The following is an 18,454-nucleotide window of genomic DNA, read 5'->3' on the forward strand; positions in this document are numbered from 1 at the left end:
TTTCTCTGCTAGCAAATGTTCTCTCTTTTGCTTGGGGTACGCACTTTGGTCTTTTCCTCTTCGGTACACAAACAGCTCGAGCTTGGAACAAAAACAGCAGGGTACGGAATTTGTGTTGGGAAAAAAGGAGGAACCGTCAAAAGCATTGAACGCAAAGATATTCAAGTCTCGTGTTTTGGGCATCTTTCTCTATCTCGCATCTGTATCTGTACGCTAAAAGTTGAAGGGCTGTTTCGTTTTCATATACCCTTGAGGCTAGTGTTGTTCAGGAACTAGCCCAAAGGTCTATTTTTTGGGGACTTGAAGCAATTACTCTATCGTGTTTGGGATATGTTATTTCCACTCTTCTCCTTTGAACTTCACACGGCTATACAAGCATAGCAGCAGTATGAAATTGCAATATGAGGAAGTTTCTCTCTTTGTATGTCTACTATTCGGGCCAATGTGAGCGTCAAGATTGTCAACCACAGAACTCAACTCCAGGCTTTTCCATAAAAATGACCGTCAATATCAAAAACGTTTCCAAAACGTCTAAGCTGGTTTTTTGTCTCTTTCTCTCGAAGGGCCAGTGATCCGCCCGCCCTCACTCTCCCCTCTTGTCCCAAAGCCACAAGGGAAAAGCAATGGCCGGCGTTTCTTCGCCCTCTTTTCCTTCATTCTAACCAAGGTACGCCAAAGCTCAAGACAACACGACACTTCAAATGGTCTCCTCAAACTGCCTCACCTTGAGCCCCTTGTCGGCCAAGAAATCCTTGACCTGCTTGACGGTATACTCCCCGCGGTGGAACATACCCGCCCCCAACGCGGCGTCCGTCGTCGTCTTGGCAAACACCTCTTCAAAGTGCGCCGGCTCGCCCGCGCCGCTGGACGCGATGACGGGGATCTGGACGGCGGCCTTGACTTGGGAGATGAGCTCGAGGTCGAAACCGCTGTTGGTGCCGTCCTTGTCGATGCAGTTGAGCAGGATCTCGCCGGCGCCCATGGCCTCGACGGCCTGGGCGAGCTCCACGACGTCCATGTCGCGCGTCTCGCGGCCGCCCTTGATGGTGCAGGCGTACCAGCAGTACTCCTCGCCCTTGGGGCCCGGGTGGGACGTCTTGAGGATGTTGTGGCGCGTGGCGTCCGTGTTGGGTACGTAGACGCGCTTGGGGTCGACGGAGACGACGACGGCTTGGTTGCCGTAGGCTTTTGAGATTTGCTCAATGGCCGTGTTGCCGAAGAGCTTGCGTCCCGCGCCGTGGTATTCTTCCGCCGCGAGGACGGCGTCGGAGCCGATGGAGACCTTGTCGGCGCCGGATTTGAAGTACATTGTCGCGATCTCGAGGGCCGAGACCTTGGTGCCGTCCGTGTCGACGGTGTCGCGGATGCCGCCGCCGATGGTGAGCGGCACGAAGACGGTTTCCGAGGTGCGGCGGAGGATCTCGAGCATGGGCACGTCGGCCAGGGGGCAGTCGCGGAAGCTGGTGATGTTGAGGAAGGTGACTTCGTCCGCGCCCTGCTCGTAGTAGCGGCGGGCCATCTCGACGGGCTTGCCGAGGTTGCGGACGGCGCCGCCTTCGGACTTTTCGCGGACGTCGTACTGGTCGCCCTTTGTTACGACGAGGTCGCCCTGGTCGTTTGTGCGGACGTCGAGGCAGGCGATTACGCGGCGGGTGAGGCCGTCTTGGCAGGGGGCGGCGGTGGTGGTCTCGACAGCGGCTGATGGTGTAGCACCTCCGGCGGCGAGATTCGCGGCGCCGGAGCCGTCGAGGAAGGCGCGGAGGCAGCGCAGGCCCGCGGCGCCGGACTTTTCGGGGTGGAACTGCGTCGCGAAGATGTTACCCCTGGCGAGGGCGCCGACGAACGTCTCGTCGCCGTAGGTTCCCGTCGCGACGGTCCACCCTTGGGCCTCGAGCTCGCCGCGGACGTAGGGGTATTTGTAGGTGTGGACGTAGTAGTATTTCGAATCCGGCCGGAGGTCGTAGAGGCTCGCGCCGCCCGTGTTTGCGCTGTTCCAGCCGATCTGTGGGACGGACTTGGTGGAGGCGTCGAAGCGGTCGAGGCGGCCCTTTACGACGCCGAGGCCGGGGACGTCGGGGTCCTCGAGGGAGCCTTCGAAGAGGGCCTGGATGCCGACGCAGATGCCCATGAAGGGCTTGCCTGAGGCGATGTGGGCGGAGATGGCGGGGAGGAAGCCGGCTTGGGAGAGTTGGGAGAGGCAGTGGCCGAAGTGGCCGACACCGGGGAGGATCAGTTTCTAGAAGGGGAGGAGAGGTTAGCTAAACTGAAGGCTTTTCCTATGGTACAACGAGACCAAATGCTTACTTCTGCTGAGGGAACATCTTCCGGCCTTCTAATCCACTCGACTTCGTAGCCGACCTTCTCGATGGCGTTCACCAAGCTGCGAACATTGCCCGCGACGTAGTCCAAGAGGTGGACCTTTGGCATTGTGGGCAAACTGGAGGAAAAAGTGTGCGTTGAAGGGTTGGGTATATTGCAAGTCTATAGAACAGAAAGTAGATCAAATATTTGGAACGAATAGAATGCGACGTTATAAGTATCGTCAATCGACGAGGGATGTCAAGTGGTGAGTCAACAGAGCGGGATGTGTTCAAGTCCGATTGTGAGTCGTAGGGCGTCGCCTCTGGGAAATTTACTTGCGATAGCGGGGCAGAGGGGTTGTGACTGTGAGCATGGAAAGTCCAGCAGCTGCCCCGCACCAGCGAGCAGCGGCCCCTGTTCAATTGACCTCTGGCCTGTGCCAATCCACCGTCGAATTGACTGGGGGCGGGTAAGCTTCTTTCCCTGGGAATGGGAATTCTGCAATTATCTTCAACATTGGAGCTTCAGCAATTTTTCGACGTCGCACACTCTTTCCGCGATGCGCTTACAACTCGATTTCCGCATTCCCTGACGCATCTTGAAGTTCGCAGCTGGCGACAACACCACATAATCACACGAATCCTTGGTCCCAATGCGCCATTCCCTTCAGTCAATTGGAGCATCCCAACAAGGAATCGTCGCGAAAACATGGCGGCCAACGAGCCAACGTCTTCAGTCGCGCCGGTGATTGCGGCGACGGCGCCCGCTGACGAGCCACCGAAAGAAGCATCCAAAAAGACTGATGGCGGCGACGACTCGGACTGGGAGTACGAGTACTCGACTACAGAGACCGAGGTCAGTTGTCGCATTGAAGCGAGCAGGAAGATACAATTGCTAACCATCTCAGACATATTACCTGACCGTCGATCTATCCATACCACAGCTTCTCCGGCGCAAACGGAATATGCCAGTGTCAGGACGAGGCGGATATCACTACAAACACTGGGCAGGCCCTACCACTAGGAAACCCGACGAACCGAAACACCACCGCATCATGTCAGAAGACGACCAGAATGATGACGAGCCGGCGGACGAGCCCGAGGACGACGAAGAGATTGAACAAGGACAGGCGGACCCCATTGTAGACAGCTACGACGCAGATTTCGAATCTGAACAAGCTGCCGAGATCCAGATCTTGGATCTGCATTCGGACAAGCCCATGTTTGCGTACAAGGGCAAAATCTTTGAGGGGCAGTGGACACGAAACTTGGGTACAGAAGTAATCTTCGCCGAACACGAGCACGAGGATCCGATTCCGGCTCTGCGACATCTTCCCGGCGGTGTCGACATGCTGGCGGCCAGCTGGTCGAGGATCAACACGACGGAGAAGCGCCTCGAGCCAAAACACGAGGCGGCGGCGAAAGACGACCCTCTCAAGGACATCAGGAGGCAGCACGGGATCCATATACCCATCACAGCAGACAAGACGGGCGAGCGCAAGCGTCAAACGAGGTTTTTGGAGAATTTGATGGCTTTAAAGGTCAAGAGAGGCGAAAAGGACGAGGTCACGGTGTATGCCCACGCCGCGCCGAAGCCGACGGACATAGGTTCGAACAGCCGAAGAAAAAGACGGAAGCCGTTGCCGGATGGGCCAAAGAAACGTGCAAGCCGGGGCGGCGGCGGCGGTGTCCGCGGGAGAGGTGGCTCTTCCGCATTGGGAACGGGTGGTTCTGAACGAAATGAGCGACAAGGCAGCAGCGTTGCAGAGGCTGCGGCGACCTCGCGGGATGGGGCAGCGTTGTCCACGCCAACGCCGACGACATGGGCGAACCTAGATGGACAGGGCGGAAGAGCGGAGAAAGGTTCGGGCCCGAAAGATGATGACGAGGCCAGCGACAACGACTATGAAGAAGACGACGACGAGGACGGCGGAGATTAGGAGTAGGCCTTGTCAGGAATGTATCCATCAATCTGGGATACGAGTTTCATCGGACCATACAGACTTTGCGTTCGCGATGGTATATCTCGCAATCCGGACTCAGCGTATGCTGTTGCCTGTTGGTAACGATGAATGAAGATGGAGCCCAGATAGGGCGAAGCCTCGGATGAGACGGTGAAACTATGTGACAGCCGTTGCGAGGCTCTACTGCGGTAGGGCCCCTTTTCCGGTAGGGCCCCTTTTCCGGTGTCGGGCTCTCCTAGGCTGGCACATGGAATTTTGGGAGAGACATGCATGGAGGCATGATGTGGTCAGGCTGACGAGAGGTCCTGGGGAGACTCGTACGGGGCCGTAGGGTGGCCGCGGCAGCAGTGCGAGTACGGCTTAAACTAGAGCTAATGAAGTATGATCATCCAAAAGAATCCTGCGACACCAGCACTGGTTCACGAACTATGGAAAGAATGTCAGTGGAAAAAATGTCTGCCCTGTGAGAAATACGTGGGCTGAAAACCGTTGGCCGCTAGGTACAGATACTGGTGCCGGTAGGTAGTCAGCGAGAAAATCGGAGATTAATTGGGAACACATCTAGAAAGATTGCCTTCCTTTCAAAAAGGGGAAAATAGGCATGCCAGAAAAGCCTCAGAATGGAGTGTTTCCTACTACTTACATAATAGCTCACGGGTTTCGGCAGATGGTTAGTGAGCCCTGTGTCTGCAAAGTCATCCCGGCACGTCACTCAGGAAGCCCACCCGCCCACTGCAAGCTCACATGTGGACGGGGAGCAACCTTTACTGAAGGATACACAGCAAGACGACTCGTGATGAATGGATGGCTACAGGGATCGGCTGCTTGCCGTACTATGGTCATCTAGCGACATAGGTAGAGGCGATGGCACGGTGCACTGCGTACGGATACATCAAGAGTTAAAGACAAGGCGCGAGTAAAGGCAGGGCGGTGTAGAGAGTCAGCGGCGTGCGGAACTGGAGCTTGACTACTCCTCGTGGGAATCTGCAGGGATCTGGTTGGTCCCGCAGATCGCTGAACCCTCCCGGTCTGCTGCCTGCATGAGGTACCGGGAACCTTGGCGCCATTCCCTTTCTCTTTCTTTGGAGAATGGGCGGAGAGATACCTGCCTCATCCGGGCGATCACAGTAGATAGTGCATGTATCTCTGCTCTAGTCAGGAAGTGTACCAACATCTATCTAGTGCCCCCGTTGCAAGGTACTCTGTACGGATACAGAAAAGGATTCAAAGAAAGAATCCAGATCCCTCGGTCGGGTGGCGGGCTGCATCAGAGACAGACCCAGCCAGTAGTGGAACATCCATCCGCACCCCCCTCCAATCCCCTCCCGTCTGCCGTCCTCCCACGCCCAGGTTCATGGCCGAATCCAGCACGAAGTAACCGTACGTCCCTGATGATTGATGGCCCTTGCTTCCCTGCTTCCTGCGGGTTGCTGCCGCTGTCGCTCTCGCCGTCCGCCGCCCGCGCATACCGCTGACCGCATACCGCTAGGTTCCGTCCCAAACCCCAACCCAAAGCTTCCTTCTTGCTTGCACTGCTCAACTCTTTTTCCCTTCACACACTTGCGCCTAACAAGCTTTCTCTGTCCAACAACACAAAACACTTGACCAAGGGGCCTCAGCGTCCGACCGGCCATGCATATCCGCTCGCACCTCCCACCTTCGACATCTCAATAGTAGACTACACCCTACATGTACACTTGGTGATGCTGTGCGAGACCCCGCTGGCTTTCGCAAGACGTGCCGGCATCCCGAAGCCCCTCCGAACCATCACTCAGCCTCCATAACTGCGAATAGCTTATTACCAATCGATCCCGGCGCCCTATCTTACACCGGCACCCTTTTGAGGCTCTTTTGTTATTCTCACGAACCCAATCCCTATCCTGCGAGGCCTGGAGCCACCAACGAACTTATCCGATGTATTATCTACGCCGCTTCACCATCTTCCTCGCCTTCTTGGTGTCGGTGTCGTTCCTCGCATGGTTCCTGCCCCGCTACCTCAACCCAAACCCGCCAGACCCGGCCAAGCAGCGCGAGGATAAGAAATGGGTCAGCAGCAGCCCGTACTGGCTCGATCGTCAGGCCTGCCGTTGGCTGAGTCTCTGCGGTGTTCATCATCTCTCATGGGACCCAGCTTCTCTCTTCCCCTACAAGAACGACTCCGACGCCGGTGATTTGCGGTTGGAGCTTAGGTCACTTGATGGACGCCATTCTGGGTGGGAGACGGCTTCCAAGAAGCGCTCGCCGCGGGACGACAAGGAAGAGAGGAGGAAGGTCTTGAAGGAGATTCCCGACTATGTTCTCAAGTATGCGCCGCTAGTCCACCTCTACTCGGGCGAGAACTTCTGGCCCGCCGACATTGCGGAACACATTCGGCACATGACGCCCTACTTGGAAAAAGAGGCGTTGAACCGCTCCCTGATTCTGTCGGATTTGCACATGCTTAACAAGGAGGATGGCATGGTTTACCTCACCAGCGATGACGATGTCGAGCAGAGACCCGAATGGCTGCACAGTCACGTTGGCATTCCTGAGCCATGGAACGATGATGAGGACGATGGCGACAAGGAAGAGACGCCCAACAGCCCAGTTGGGGACTCTGAACACCCACGACATGAAACTGAGGATACGACGTGGTTCGACGTATCTCGCGATCACCCCGTTCACCGCATCTCGGACCCTCGTCGCTACCCACAATTCCCAGAAGGCTCCGCCCGCGCCGCCGGCTTCCAGCACCGCCGCCGAGACCAGGGCCAGAAGCCCATTCCCGACACGCCAACCCACAAGCCCGATCAGGAAGGCTACTCAAAGGCCCCGGCCGTCCTCGTCCTCGTCGACAAGGGCTCCGGCATCGTCGACGCCTTCTGGTTTTTCTTCTACTCGTACAACCTCGGTCAGACGGTCCTGACCATTCGCTTCGGCAACCACGTCGGCGACTGGGAGCACTGCATGATGCGCTTCGAGAACGGTGTGCCCCGTGGCATCTTCTTCTCGGAACACGAGGGCGGCCAGGCTTACACGTACAATGCCGTCGAGAAGCGGGGCGAGCGTCCCGTCATCTACTCCGCCGTCGGCTCCCATGCCATGTACGCGCAGGCCGGCGAGCACCCGTACGTGCTGCCTTTCAAGATGCTCAAGGACGTGACCGACAAGGGACCCCTTTGGGACCCGTCAAAGAACGCCTACACCTACTGGTACGACTACGTCCAAGATCTGGACGAGGACCTCGACGACGACCTCGATGACGAGGTCGACGTGGCTAGCGGCCACCGGAAGGAGAACCCCACCAGTCTGTTCCCCACGGCCGAGAACCCCGACGCGCCGACGTCATGGTTCCATTACGCCGGCCCTTGGGGCGATAAGCTCTACAGCTTGGCCGATATGCGCCAGTGGCGCTTGTTCGCGCAGTACCACTACGTCTCCGGGCCGTTGGGTCCCAAGTTCAAGCGGCTCGATCGCGAGAAGCTCTGCATTACTACCCGCTGCCGGATCTTGGATAGCTTAAAGCCCGGACAGACGTGGTATAGTTAGATGAGTTTCCTTTTTGTTACAGGTAATGGTATAGATGAAGCAAAGAACAATCAAACCCCAATGAAACATGTTATATTTAGTTGACGCCTTGCATGCATCCATTGAGTGATGAGGCCGGCATACAAGATCGCTTCATGTATCCAAGTAGAACGGGAGGAATGTACAAAAGTGCGACATCTGCTCTCTATTCCAGAGCGCTCAACGGCCCACAGACCGATTTCAAGTCTGGACATGGCAACTTGTAGTCGAAACAAGGTTGCCAGAAAGAGATTGCATGTTACTTGACCCCGGCAAGTACCTTCCTATATCCGACTCCCCGACCGCTCTCGACGGGACAGTTCCGTGCCGCTCCGATCCAAATAGCACGACCAACCCGGCCTCATGCACGCCATCCAGTCTCTGTTACCTAGGTCCCTCAGACCTTGTCAAGTCTATCCTTCCCGTCACGGATACGCATCCAGAAGGTCTTGGGTAAAGTAACATACACATCGGGCAGCAAGACTATAAGAGTCCCCCGCGTGTCAGGTTGGCATCCCGACCCGCCGATAAATGGAACGAAGTTCTCCTCTTGTTCCGTGCCTTGGATGATTCTCGGCAGACGTATCGAAGATCCAACTGGATTCGTATTTCTTACAAGTTCCAGACGATTTCTGTTATTCACAGCCAAGAAGTCGGTGTTCAGTGTTACTCCTCGGATGCTGCGTAGTCCGCCCTGGTAGCCGGCCACTCGCACGATGGTACGGCTACTGGCTTACATCTGTTTCTTTGGCGCTCTTCGCATGAGTTCGCTCTGGATAGAAGCACTCGACTCGCTGGAGAGCAAGCTGGCCGAGGTAAGTCTGATGGGCTTAGCCAAGCCTAAATCAGGCTTCAAAGTCCAAGTGCGGTATCCGCCATCCAAAGAAGGTGCCTTGTCAGAGTCCAGGGCATCAAGACGGGGGAAACCACGATGATCAGACGTCTCTTGAAATACCTGACAGATTGGCCAGAAAATACGAAAAAGAAAAATGAGCTGCCTGTGGCATTATGTAGGACCACCAAATTCGAACTCGCAACCTTTGCAGGACCCAATTACACGTTAATATTTCCTTCACTAGGTCATAGACACATTCAGGCGGTTCTCATGCCCTCCCTCTGGCAAATTCTGTCCTACAGATGTATGGGTCGAATGGTCGTGGTGTATTCGTGGATGTTTATTCCATATCGCACGTGACCTATTCCGGTATGGACCAAGCACTGAAGGAATCTCATCAGTTCATCGTTTTGTCACTCAACTCTAGAGCCTGTAGAAAAGGTTCATTCGTAAACACCTTTGCTGGCTGAAGTCGTACTATCTTATCTTCAAGGACCCAAGTCGACCCTGAAGATCGCTAGGTTTCCACAACACCACCTCAAGTCATAACCAGTCACCTCAACATCAGCGATGTGGAATCAACTCAAATCATGAAGTCACTATATAGTCAGCCCAGACGTACCGGTAGAAAAATTTGAAGTCTGACGAGATTCCGCAGCCGTCTCAAGCTCAACCGAATGCGTCCAGACGCGGATTTCCCTCCTATGAACCCCCTATTCATAATCACCTATGTGGTGGTTTTTTTCTTCCCGGCTTTACAGGCGCAAAAGATCGACCTTGTCGGGATCAGGCTTTCAAGGGAAATCACACGATACGGTACACTTTTTAATTACACAAAACGCGCAATGTGCCCCAAGCGCGCGCTCAACGATAATTACCTGTATGCAACCTCGATTATTGAACAATTTTCCGTCAAGTAACATCATTCATGGAAGGGACTTTCAGCATTGATGGTCTTGGAATGTTGACTTGCGAGTTGCAAGTCTAGGCCATATCCTTTTGCCAAGACAGGCAATTTAGCCATGACTCGAGACGAAGTCTTCTCGGGTTCTTATATTTGGCGACACGCCGGCCTCGACTACACTCTTGTGAATTAGTATATTAGAGTTCCTCAGAGCCCAGCTCCAGCTTCATTGGCATTGGTGTTGCATGTTCAGCCAAGAAGAAAGGCCCAGTGACTTTTAGATTACAGGATGTTGATACAGGAGCGAAGACTCACTTAGACTATTCTGTAGATAAAGTAAGTACTCTTTTTCTTCCAGTTACAGGTCCGCTCATCTAAAATCTCATTTCAACATCGTAGCTTAGGCTACATAGAGTTAGCTTGTGGTTGTTGGAGTGATTCACAACCGCAGTGCCGGTATGTCTACTCACGAAGTGTGAGCTTTCTCTCACTTGCCCGATCCAAGACATATTTAAAGCCTCCTTCCCCACGATATGAGAGAGGTATACGGCGTAACCTCCAAGCCATCTCGAACACCCATATACCTTAGATCCGCGAAATCGACATGAAGCTATCCGTCCTCGCCGGCATCACCCTCTTCAGTAGTTCAGCTCTTGGCTTGATGAGATGGGAATGCAGACAGACACCGAACTCTGGTTGGGGCGTAAGTCACAACCTCGCCTTCTACATTCCTACGACCCTCATTCTCTCAGTCATTTGAAAGCAACTAGCATGATTCGGTCAAGACTAACTTCGGAACCTGACAGGCGTCCAACTGCTCTCCAGATGACCAACGTCAGTGCACCACTTCAGTGTGTAACAGCAACGTGAGTTCCATTACATGATGATCGCGCATGCTGTGAATGGATGCTTAATGATATGGACAGTGTCAGCGCGGCGCTCCTTGGAGCAACGCCCGCGGATATGCGTAAGTCTTAACATATTCACTTTCGGCGGCCTCGACTCTTGCCGAGCCTTGTTTGTAGACACGCTGACGATACTTGCCTCACTGCAGGAACGTAGACCTTGGGAACGCCTGCGACTGCTACTGCTGGAATTGAGGCGGGGACATATGATTGCAAATGAATGTATTCATGACCAGAAGGTCATTAAAAAAACAATACGAAAGAGTCCCGATCTCCATCTCACGCTTGCTTGACAGCCATGATATCAACATCCCGATGCCCAACTTGTACTTCCAAAGCAATATCTTCTCCCGATGAAAGTGTTCGTGACAATCTCAGTTGTCCATCAATAAACACATTCCATGTCCCAGGCCCCAAGTTCCTGAGAACAGGCTTGATTGTCCTCGTCGAGCCATCCCACGACCTGACAGTGAGCACCAGCATCCTCTCCTCCTCGCTCCAATCTCCACGCAAGAAGTCAACGCCATCAGCCAAAGTGACTGCATCGACAAACGGCCGCGTCGAGACGTCTTGCGCAGTCCAAGGCCGCTCCCAAATAATCTTCTGCCCGTCCTCGACATTCAACCTTGCGTACCCGATCGCCGCGTTGCCGGAAAACGGGTCCATGTGCGTCCACCTCATCTCCTCGTCAAACGGCTCGTCGTTGCGCGGGTAATACAGCCCGCCGCGCTCCCACTTGGACCCCAACTCTTCGTCCGCGTATTTGAGCAACGCCGTCAGCTCGGCTTCCTTGCCTAGCTCGGAGAGCCACTGGACAATATACCCAAACGTGGGCTTGGTATACGGAAAGCCTCCCTTCTTACCCGCCTCGGCCTCCTTGGCGTTGCGCACCGCCTGTTCGAGCGTCTCGCGAGAGTCCGGCGCCGCGCCGTCTTCCTTGACCAGCTTTCTGAACTCGTTGCCGACGACAGGTGGGTTCAGACGAATCTCGCCTCCTCCCGTGTTGGTGACGTACCCGAGGGCCTGGTCTTCGTAGTGAGACCTCACGACGGACCCGTTCCACGAGTTCATAAAGGCCGAGCCCCACGCCGTCCATGCGGGATCTTTGGGGCGGATAGTGAAGTCCTGCTTGACCATCCACGCGTCAGGCAGGAGGCCATCGGAGCCGACGAGCCCTTTCTTGTCCCATGCTGCTTTGTACTTTTCCAAAACGTCGTCTACGACCGAAGTGCCCAGACGAGCGTCTCTCAGACGCATTCCGATCAGCTTGCGCAACTCGTCAGCGCACAACTCTCAGTTGTCAGTAGGCACATGTTGGTACTTACAGGAAACTGGTTGCAAACCACAAACACCATATTCGGCTCACAGCATACCCCAATCCACCCGTTCCCCTCCATCTCCTTGAGGATAGCATCCTGCAAGCTTCCCGCATCATACGAGAACTTCTCCGGACCCATCCCAAAAAACAACGGATTCCACAAAAACTCCAACGATCCCGGCCGCTCAAACTCGTCATCGTCAAACAACATCCCATACAACGCCACCATCATCAGCAAATGCCCGCTGTACATGATATTCTCCCTCACAACGGGGTCAGCCCACGGCTTCCTGAGCTCCTTCAGGTCCGGATCGGTCGCGATCCCGGCCATGCTCGTGTTGAACCAGTACGCCCACACGGCGCGCAGGAGCATCTTGCGGATCGTCTGGCGCATGAGCGTCTTGTAGACGCTGCGGAGGGCCGGTTGGCGGTGGAAGTGCGCGGCGCCGGCGGCGTAGGCCATGGTCGCGAGCTGGTAGCGGTAGGCGTCGAGGAATTCCTGGAGGGGCTCCTGCGAGCCCATGAGGTTCCAGTCGTTGTCGGGCTGGGCGACGAGGTTGTGGAAGTGGCGGAGGTGGCCTGCTTGTTCTCGTGTTAGTTTGGGGTGTTTGGACAGGTCTGGTGCTCGTGGCTGCTCCTGAGTTTCGGTCGTCATTGTGATGGTGGTGGTTGAAGACATGGCTGCGATTCGATTCGGTCTGCGGTTGTGAGAACGACGGAAATAACTAATGTTGGTTTCTACAGAGGCGCGAAATCGCTACGTTTGACCAATACATCACTTCTGTAAGAATGCTGCGGACATCATAAATAAGTCCCAAAAGATTCACGGGGTTCGGATTTGAAACGGGGCTATCCGCCCCATGATCGGCCGTAACAAGCCGGACTACACCGGACCGTGGACCCCGATCAACCGATGTCAGACGAGGACGGACTTACGACGAACTAGAAGGAGTCGAAGGAATACAATCAAGTCTCCATCGGCACTAGTCGGCAGGGGTGTTGCATTGCCCGAGCGCCCGAGAAACTCGATGTTTTCCTTCCTGTTGGAGAAGAAGTTGTCGCAGGCGCGGAGTTTAGTCGTAGTCGAGCGGGGATATGTCTCCTGTCAGCATCCTCCTCGCGACTCCCCCGCGTTGGCTGGTTTTCTGTCTTACTAGAAGGATTATTGTTGCCTAAAGAGGGCAATCGTAGTTGTAACGACCAACGGAAGACAGCTACGGATATTTGAGCTGTCAGTTATAGGAACCCCTCTACAATACCTTAGTAGGGTGGCTTTCACTCGATCGTAATCGTGGCCACGCTTCTCGGTGAGGAGGTTTATGTGTAATGTGTGCATTATCGAATTCAAGAAACCTCACTTGGACGTCTTGTCAATGTGATCGAGAAAGGACGCCTGGATTTTATCTGCAGGTGAACGGACGCTTAGGGCCAGAGGAAGAACATCTTGTTTATTGCTTCATGATACCATAGCAAACAAGCCACGGGCTTTTCAGAATCTCACATGCTCATCTTCAAAGATCAAAAGAACTTGCTTGAAATGCGTTGGAATAATGCAACTCCTGAAGCGAACCTATCGGCAAACCATGAAACACACAAATCCTCACCCCGTACCCAAACTCCAAATTCAGTCCCAGACTCCGTCCAAAGCCTTTTTACCCAGTCCGTCATTGATCTTCGGTATCCATCATTGCAAACTCCCAGACAATTCAAGCCGTAGCTCTGCAATACACCCTCACCACCAAACACGACCTCCTCACTCAAACTTGCCCGACCCAAAGAGGCCATTAACAGCCTGGTGTCTCCTCTCAGCACCCTTCCACTTCCTCGCCTCCCTCCTCTTCTCATTCTCCTGGATCGCCGCTCGGCGCTCATTCTCTCTCGCCAAAGCACTAACACCCGACTTCTTGCTCGCGTTCTTCTTGATTTTGCCATCGTCGCCGAAACCACCGCCACCGCCGCCACGAGCAGAGAAAGCCGCAGCGCCGCCGTTGCCGGCTCCGCTGCTACCGATACCGCCACCGATACTGCCGCCACCGGAACCCTGCGAACTCAACACAGACGAGTTCGTCGTCGCGCGCCGGAGCAGTGCAGGGACCCTGAAGCTGCTGCCGCCGCTAGAAGCCGAGGCGGCGGCGTTTGGCATAGCAAAGGCGAGCTTGGAGGACGTTGTCGACATGTTGGAGGATGACTGCCGTTTCATGGTGAGGCGGTCGACGACCACCTGACGCGAGTTGGTGCGGCGCGGGTTCTTGCCCGGGGAGCGGTTCTCCTTGTTAGAAGGTTGCGCCTCCTCGTCGTCCGCCTCGCTGTCCGAGTGCGGGTCCGTGGCAGGAATCACTTCGTTCAGGTCCTCGAGCAGACTCGAGACGGACTCGCGAATCTCGCCCAGGTTGGAGGGCCTCTTGCCGTCCTTTGTCCTCCGCGCGTTGGTGGTGGACGGTACGTTGGCAGCGTTGGAGGCGAGAGGTGCACGTTGCGCTCCGGGCTGACTGTCTGGGACAGTGGTCTGCTGCTGCTGTTGCTCTTGAGACTGCGAGTCCTCCGTCTCCGTTGGCTCGGGCGCGAAGTCGAGGAAGTCCATCTCCTCGTCACTGCCGCGGTCCTCAATGGTGCGAAGGAAGGCCTGGTTGCCGGGTTTCTCCGCAATTTTCTTGATGCGCTCATCCGCGAAGAGGGCCTGCTGCATTTTCTGGAACTGACGACGCTTCAAACGCCGACGAGCCTCGCCGCCGTCGTCTGAGTCAGAGAGGTCATAGTCGGCGCCGCGCTTGCGGCGGAGCATACCGGTTGTGATGTCATGGAAGAGCTTGTCGACCATCTTCTCATCGCTCTGACGCTCGTTGTCCCTGAGAATTTTGTTAGCTGAGAATACTGAAGCCAAGACAGAGATCACTTACGCGTGAAGGGCAGCAAGTTTGCGCTCATCATCAGCAGTCATGCCGTTCTCGTCGTCAATCATCTCCTTGACGGAGGCAGCATCACTGTCGTCATCGCTGTCCTCGCCATCCGCACCTCCAAGTCCTGCATACTCATCCTCGGACTCGTCGGCCTGCTCCTCCACCATCTCCTTGGCCTTGCTCTTCTTGCGGTTGTACTCCTCCGCCTTCTTGAGCTGCTTCTGCTTCTTGACAGCCTCCTTTATGACGTTGAAGGCCGTCGTTTTGAAACCGAATTCGTCTACCTCGGGGCTGGCCCTGGAGTCCTCGATATCTTCGTCATCCGCGACAGCGGCTACGACGTCAATCTTGCGGCGCAGTTTACCCCTGCGGACGAGGGGGTAATCTTGCACTGAATCGACCTCGGCGTCCCTGTCCAGGACCATGGTATCCACGGTCGACGGGGGCGGTTCGACGAAGCGCTGCTTCAACGGCGTGTAGTCCTGCGGCCCGGCATCCTGAGTGGCATCCATAGAAGTTTGAGTGAACGGGTCGTCGTCGCGCAAGAGGCTGTCAAATCCACGCGCTTGGGATTGGGTGAAATGCAGGCGCACGCCCTCTGCGGAATCAGGCTGCGTGTCGGCTCTCTGGGTATCACCGCCCTGGCTGTCAAGAATCATGCTGTCGTGTTGTTGAGTAAGACCCATCAAGTTGGAGTCGGGAAGGCTGTCGAAATCCGGCATAGGTGACTGAGAGGGGATCGTACCAGGAGCTGCCTGGCTGTCGTCCATTGTACCAGCGAAGATCTGGGTCAGACCCAGACCAGCGGCACCCGTAACGGGCAGTCCGGGAATGAATGTCTTCTTGGCAGAGCGCAATACCGAGGTGGGAACGGCGGGTGATTTGGTGTTGGGTGCAGCAGGGGATTGTTGGGTAGCAGTCCTGGGTCTTGGCGTCGCTTCGATTCTGTCCTCGTCTTCATCATCCGAGATGACTTGGCTCTTCTTTGATCGACGGATGTTGCGCGTGGGAAGACCCATGTCGTCCTCGGACTCGGGATCATTCTCGACTTCTTGGGCCTCAACCTCGGCCTCAGGGTGTTCTGAGCCGCTGTCATCAGCTTCGTTGTCGAACAACGCAACACCTTCCATTTCCACCTCGGAGCCACCATCTTCATCATCATCGACATTCTCGTCTTCAGAGCCAGACAGCTCAAGCTCGACCTCAACGCCTCCCTCCGCCTCCTCCTCGGAACCGTCGTACGACTCATCGTCACTGTCGTCCCAGACGTCGAGCTCGCCATTCTTCCTCTTCTCCTTCTTCTCCTGCTTGGCAGCTGCTCTCTCGCGCTCCATAATCTCTTCGGCTTCCCTCCTAGCGCGAGAGACAATATCCTCAACCTCTTGCATCTCGCGTTCACGCTCCTCGGCGGTCTGCACGACGATACCCTTTGACTTGAGGTACTCGAGACGCTTTTCACGCTCGATCTTGGCTTGTTGACGGGCGCGCTGCTGTAGCGTCATCTGCAATTGAGCCGTGGTGATTGTTGCCTTTTCGTATTTCCTCTTCCTCTCCTTTGTCGGCGATCCCACCCGAGCGAGGCGACGCAGATTAAGTAGAGACCGAGATGCATCTGCCTTGTTTCCCGGAGCCCTATTAAAGATGGCGTCAAATTTGCCGTTCTTGGCGATGGCCAACTCGTCGTCGTCGTCAAGGTCAATGACTGCATGGTTTACTGAGACTGAGGGCAGCTTGATGCGGACTTGACGTCTGGGTTTGACATCCTTGACGATAGTCTCTTCAGGAGGTGCAACGACCTTGCCCTTGCCCTTGTTAAGTCTTCTCGATGCCTCAAACACGTCGTCGAGGGAAAGCATGTCACCATCGTCGTCTGGGTCAATGGTGGGCTGCGCGACAGTCGTGGGCTCTTGAACCTTGGCAGGGGAGGCAGCCTTGGCGACAGGCGGGGAGCTGGGCGGCGTCTCGGGGTCCTTCATCTCAGCGTCGGTCTGGTGCGCTGAGACGGGTGTGGTAGGGCGGCTGGAGCTCGACAACTTGGGATCAGACTTGGGTTGAGCACCGAAGTTGAAGCGCTGGAGGAAATCCGCCTTTGTGAATTTCTTCCTCGTCTTGGCCTCGTGGGCAAGCTGCATGTTACGAGCCATGCGCTGGGTCTCGCGAGCCATCTCCTCGACGGCCTTCTTTCCCGCCTTCCTCGTAGGCCTAACGGCCTGGCTGAGCTTCCGGCCGCCCTCGTCGTCGGTGATATCAGAGACGTTGCCGACGTCGTCATCGTCATCAAAGAGGTCGACGTTGCTGATGGGCTCGCGTTCCATTCGTTCGGCGCGCTTTCTCTCCTCCTCAGCTTCGCGTGCGAGTCTCTCTTGTTTCTTGCGCTCGACGAGTGCCTGGAATCTGGCGTTCTTTGTGATTGCGGGAAGGGAGTCAGAGTCGGAGGCGTCGTCTGCTGTTGTCGTGGTAGTAGGTTTCACAGGTGACTGCCGGTCCGGAGAAACGAACAGCCCAGGACTCGATCGCGCAGCTGGGCTCCGTGGTGGTGGCGGCGTGGTCTGTCTATCCTGCTTCCTTTGCAGCCGCCGCGGTGCTACCGGGATGTCGTCTTCCTCTTCCGCATCCCCCATGGTCGCGTCCTCGTCCTCTTCGTCATCGTCGTTGTTGGAGCCAAGTCGTCTTTGGATTCGGTCCATAAAGCTCTCGGGCTCGTCCTCTGCGTCTGAAGGCTCGGCACCGCCCTTTAGCTGGGCAGCGAGCCGTCCTCTGGGGCGGAAGACGACTTCTTCTTCCGAGTCACTTGCTTGAGTGTCTCGTGGTGGTGACTTGCTCTTCTTTCGGGTCTGCTTGGGTTCGTCGTCCTCTGAACTCGTGTCAATGGCAGCCAAACGGGCTTCCATTCGTGCCTTCATCGTCTCTGGCGCTGGGAGAGCGCAGGGAGAGCGCGATGCGGCCTTCTCAGAAGCCATGGTGAATGTGGCTTTGATTAAAGAAAGGCAGAAAGCCGGGTATCAAAACATGAAAAGACTAATGTGAAGTTGCTTGAAGTGTTGTGTACTTGCACGTACCAAAATTGCGTGAGGAGTGTTTTGGTAGAGGTGAGTGTAGGGTGGTGGGTAGTGGGTAGTGGTGGTATTAGTGGAGTGAAAGTCAATTAAGAGCTCTTCGACGCGTCTGGCCGACGCGACGTGTTGGTGTGTGCTACCTGTGGGACGAGACGGGTCGGTGGCTTATCGCGAAACGCGGCACCACTAAACACGCCGATAAGAACTGCTAAAGTGACGCAGGACCCACCCGGAGTTCACACCGACCGGAGCTCTTATCGATAAGCGTCGCAGTGGATGCCGCTGGCTTCGGTGACATCTCTTTACTTATAAGGTGACGGTAGACTGAGAAGACGACCAACTATCCACTCCATATAAATGGGAGAGATTAAAGCATTAGATTCGCTTAACGTAACTAGCGTGGGCCATGGGAGTTCTATTTGGTGTCTACCTGAGAATCGTGAATACACAGGCACCAATGCTACACGGGAAGCCTATATACCCCCCCTCAACTCCATTCCTGTTACCAGAACAGCAGGCGCCCGTCTAGGTCGGCGGGTCAGGTCAAACTGACTGGGTGGTGGAATGGTTTGAGGTCAACAATCAAATCGCCAACCAGCCTACTCGACGACAGGCTTAGCGCGTATACGAGTACCCGAGTTCAAATCCCAGCACGAGCACCAAGAGATGTAGCCCCCAAATCGGCACCGGGGGGGCGAACTCTTTTTGAATCCTCTCCCAGTAGTTAAT

At 55.4% G+C, this 18,454-nt stretch overlaps 7 protein-coding genes across 7 annotated transcripts; 4 read left to right on the plus strand and 3 right to left on the minus strand.

Annotated features, from left to right (window-relative positions):
* Positions 1-697: 697 nt before the first annotated feature.
* On the minus strand, positions 698-2,427 carry CLUP02_10440 (imidazoleglycerol phosphate synthase; the record flags this gene model as incomplete). The annotated part of the gene is made up of 2 exons (XM_049289416.1): positions 698-2,236; positions 2,305-2,427. The coding sequence occupies 2 exons, from the start codon at positions 2,425-2,427 to the stop codon at positions 698-700; spliced, it is 1,662 nt and encodes a 553-aa protein (XP_049146561.1).
* Positions 2,428-2,556: 129 nt separating this feature from the next.
* Positions 2,557-4,240, plus strand: CLUP02_10441 (uncharacterized protein; the record flags this gene model as incomplete). The annotated part of the gene is made up of 3 exons (XM_049289417.1): positions 2,557-2,602; positions 2,972-3,156; positions 3,209-4,240. The coding sequence occupies 3 exons, from the start codon at positions 2,557-2,559 to the stop codon at positions 4,238-4,240; spliced, it is 1,263 nt and encodes a 420-aa protein (XP_049146562.1).
* Positions 4,241-4,316: 76 nt separating this feature from the next.
* Positions 4,317-6,048, plus strand: CLUP02_10442 (uncharacterized protein; the record flags this gene model as incomplete). Its single annotated transcript, XM_049289418.1, has 7 exons — positions 4,317-4,358; positions 4,556-4,596; positions 4,661-4,782; positions 4,940-5,057; positions 5,112-5,136; positions 5,191-5,714; positions 5,754-6,048. 7 exons carry the CDS (start codon positions 4,317-4,319, stop codon positions 6,046-6,048), a joined length of 1,167 nt encoding a protein of 388 aa, XP_049146563.1.
* Positions 6,049-6,178: 130 nt separating this feature from the next.
* On the plus strand, positions 6,179-7,792 carry CLUP02_10443 (vacuolar protein sorting-associated protein; the record flags this gene model as incomplete). The annotated part of the gene is made up of 1 exon (XM_049289419.1): positions 6,179-7,792. The coding sequence occupies one exon, from the start codon at positions 6,179-6,181 to the stop codon at positions 7,790-7,792; it is 1,614 nt and encodes a 537-aa protein (XP_049146564.1).
* A 2,361-nt stretch (positions 7,793-10,153) lies between these two features.
* On the plus strand, positions 10,154-10,649 carry CLUP02_10444 (uncharacterized protein; the record flags this gene model as incomplete). The annotated part of the gene is made up of 4 exons (XM_049289420.1): positions 10,154-10,252; positions 10,356-10,415; positions 10,476-10,516; positions 10,604-10,649. 4 exons carry the CDS (start codon positions 10,154-10,156, stop codon positions 10,647-10,649), a joined length of 246 nt encoding a protein of 81 aa, XP_049146565.1.
* An 84-nt stretch (positions 10,650-10,733) lies between these two features.
* Positions 10,734-12,451, minus strand: CLUP02_10445 (uncharacterized protein; the record flags this gene model as incomplete). The annotated part of the gene is made up of 2 exons (XM_049289421.1): positions 10,734-11,720; positions 11,780-12,451. 2 exons carry the CDS (start codon positions 12,449-12,451, stop codon positions 10,734-10,736), a joined length of 1,659 nt encoding a protein of 552 aa, XP_049146566.1.
* Positions 12,452-13,525: 1,074 nt separating this feature from the next.
* On the minus strand, positions 13,526-17,629 carry CLUP02_10446 (MRC1-like domain-containing protein; the record flags this gene model as incomplete). The annotated part of the gene is made up of 2 exons (XM_049289422.1): positions 13,526-14,618; positions 14,670-17,629. 2 exons carry the CDS (start codon positions 17,627-17,629, stop codon positions 13,526-13,528), a joined length of 4,053 nt encoding a protein of 1,350 aa, XP_049146567.1.
* Between the last annotated feature and the right edge of the window lie 825 nt (positions 17,630-18,454).

This window comes from Colletotrichum lupini, chromosome 5 (genome assembly GCF_023278565.1).
Source record: "Colletotrichum lupini chromosome 5, complete sequence".
In the NCBI taxonomy this organism is placed as follows: Eukaryota; Fungi; Ascomycota; class Sordariomycetes; order Glomerellales; family Glomerellaceae; genus Colletotrichum; species Colletotrichum lupini.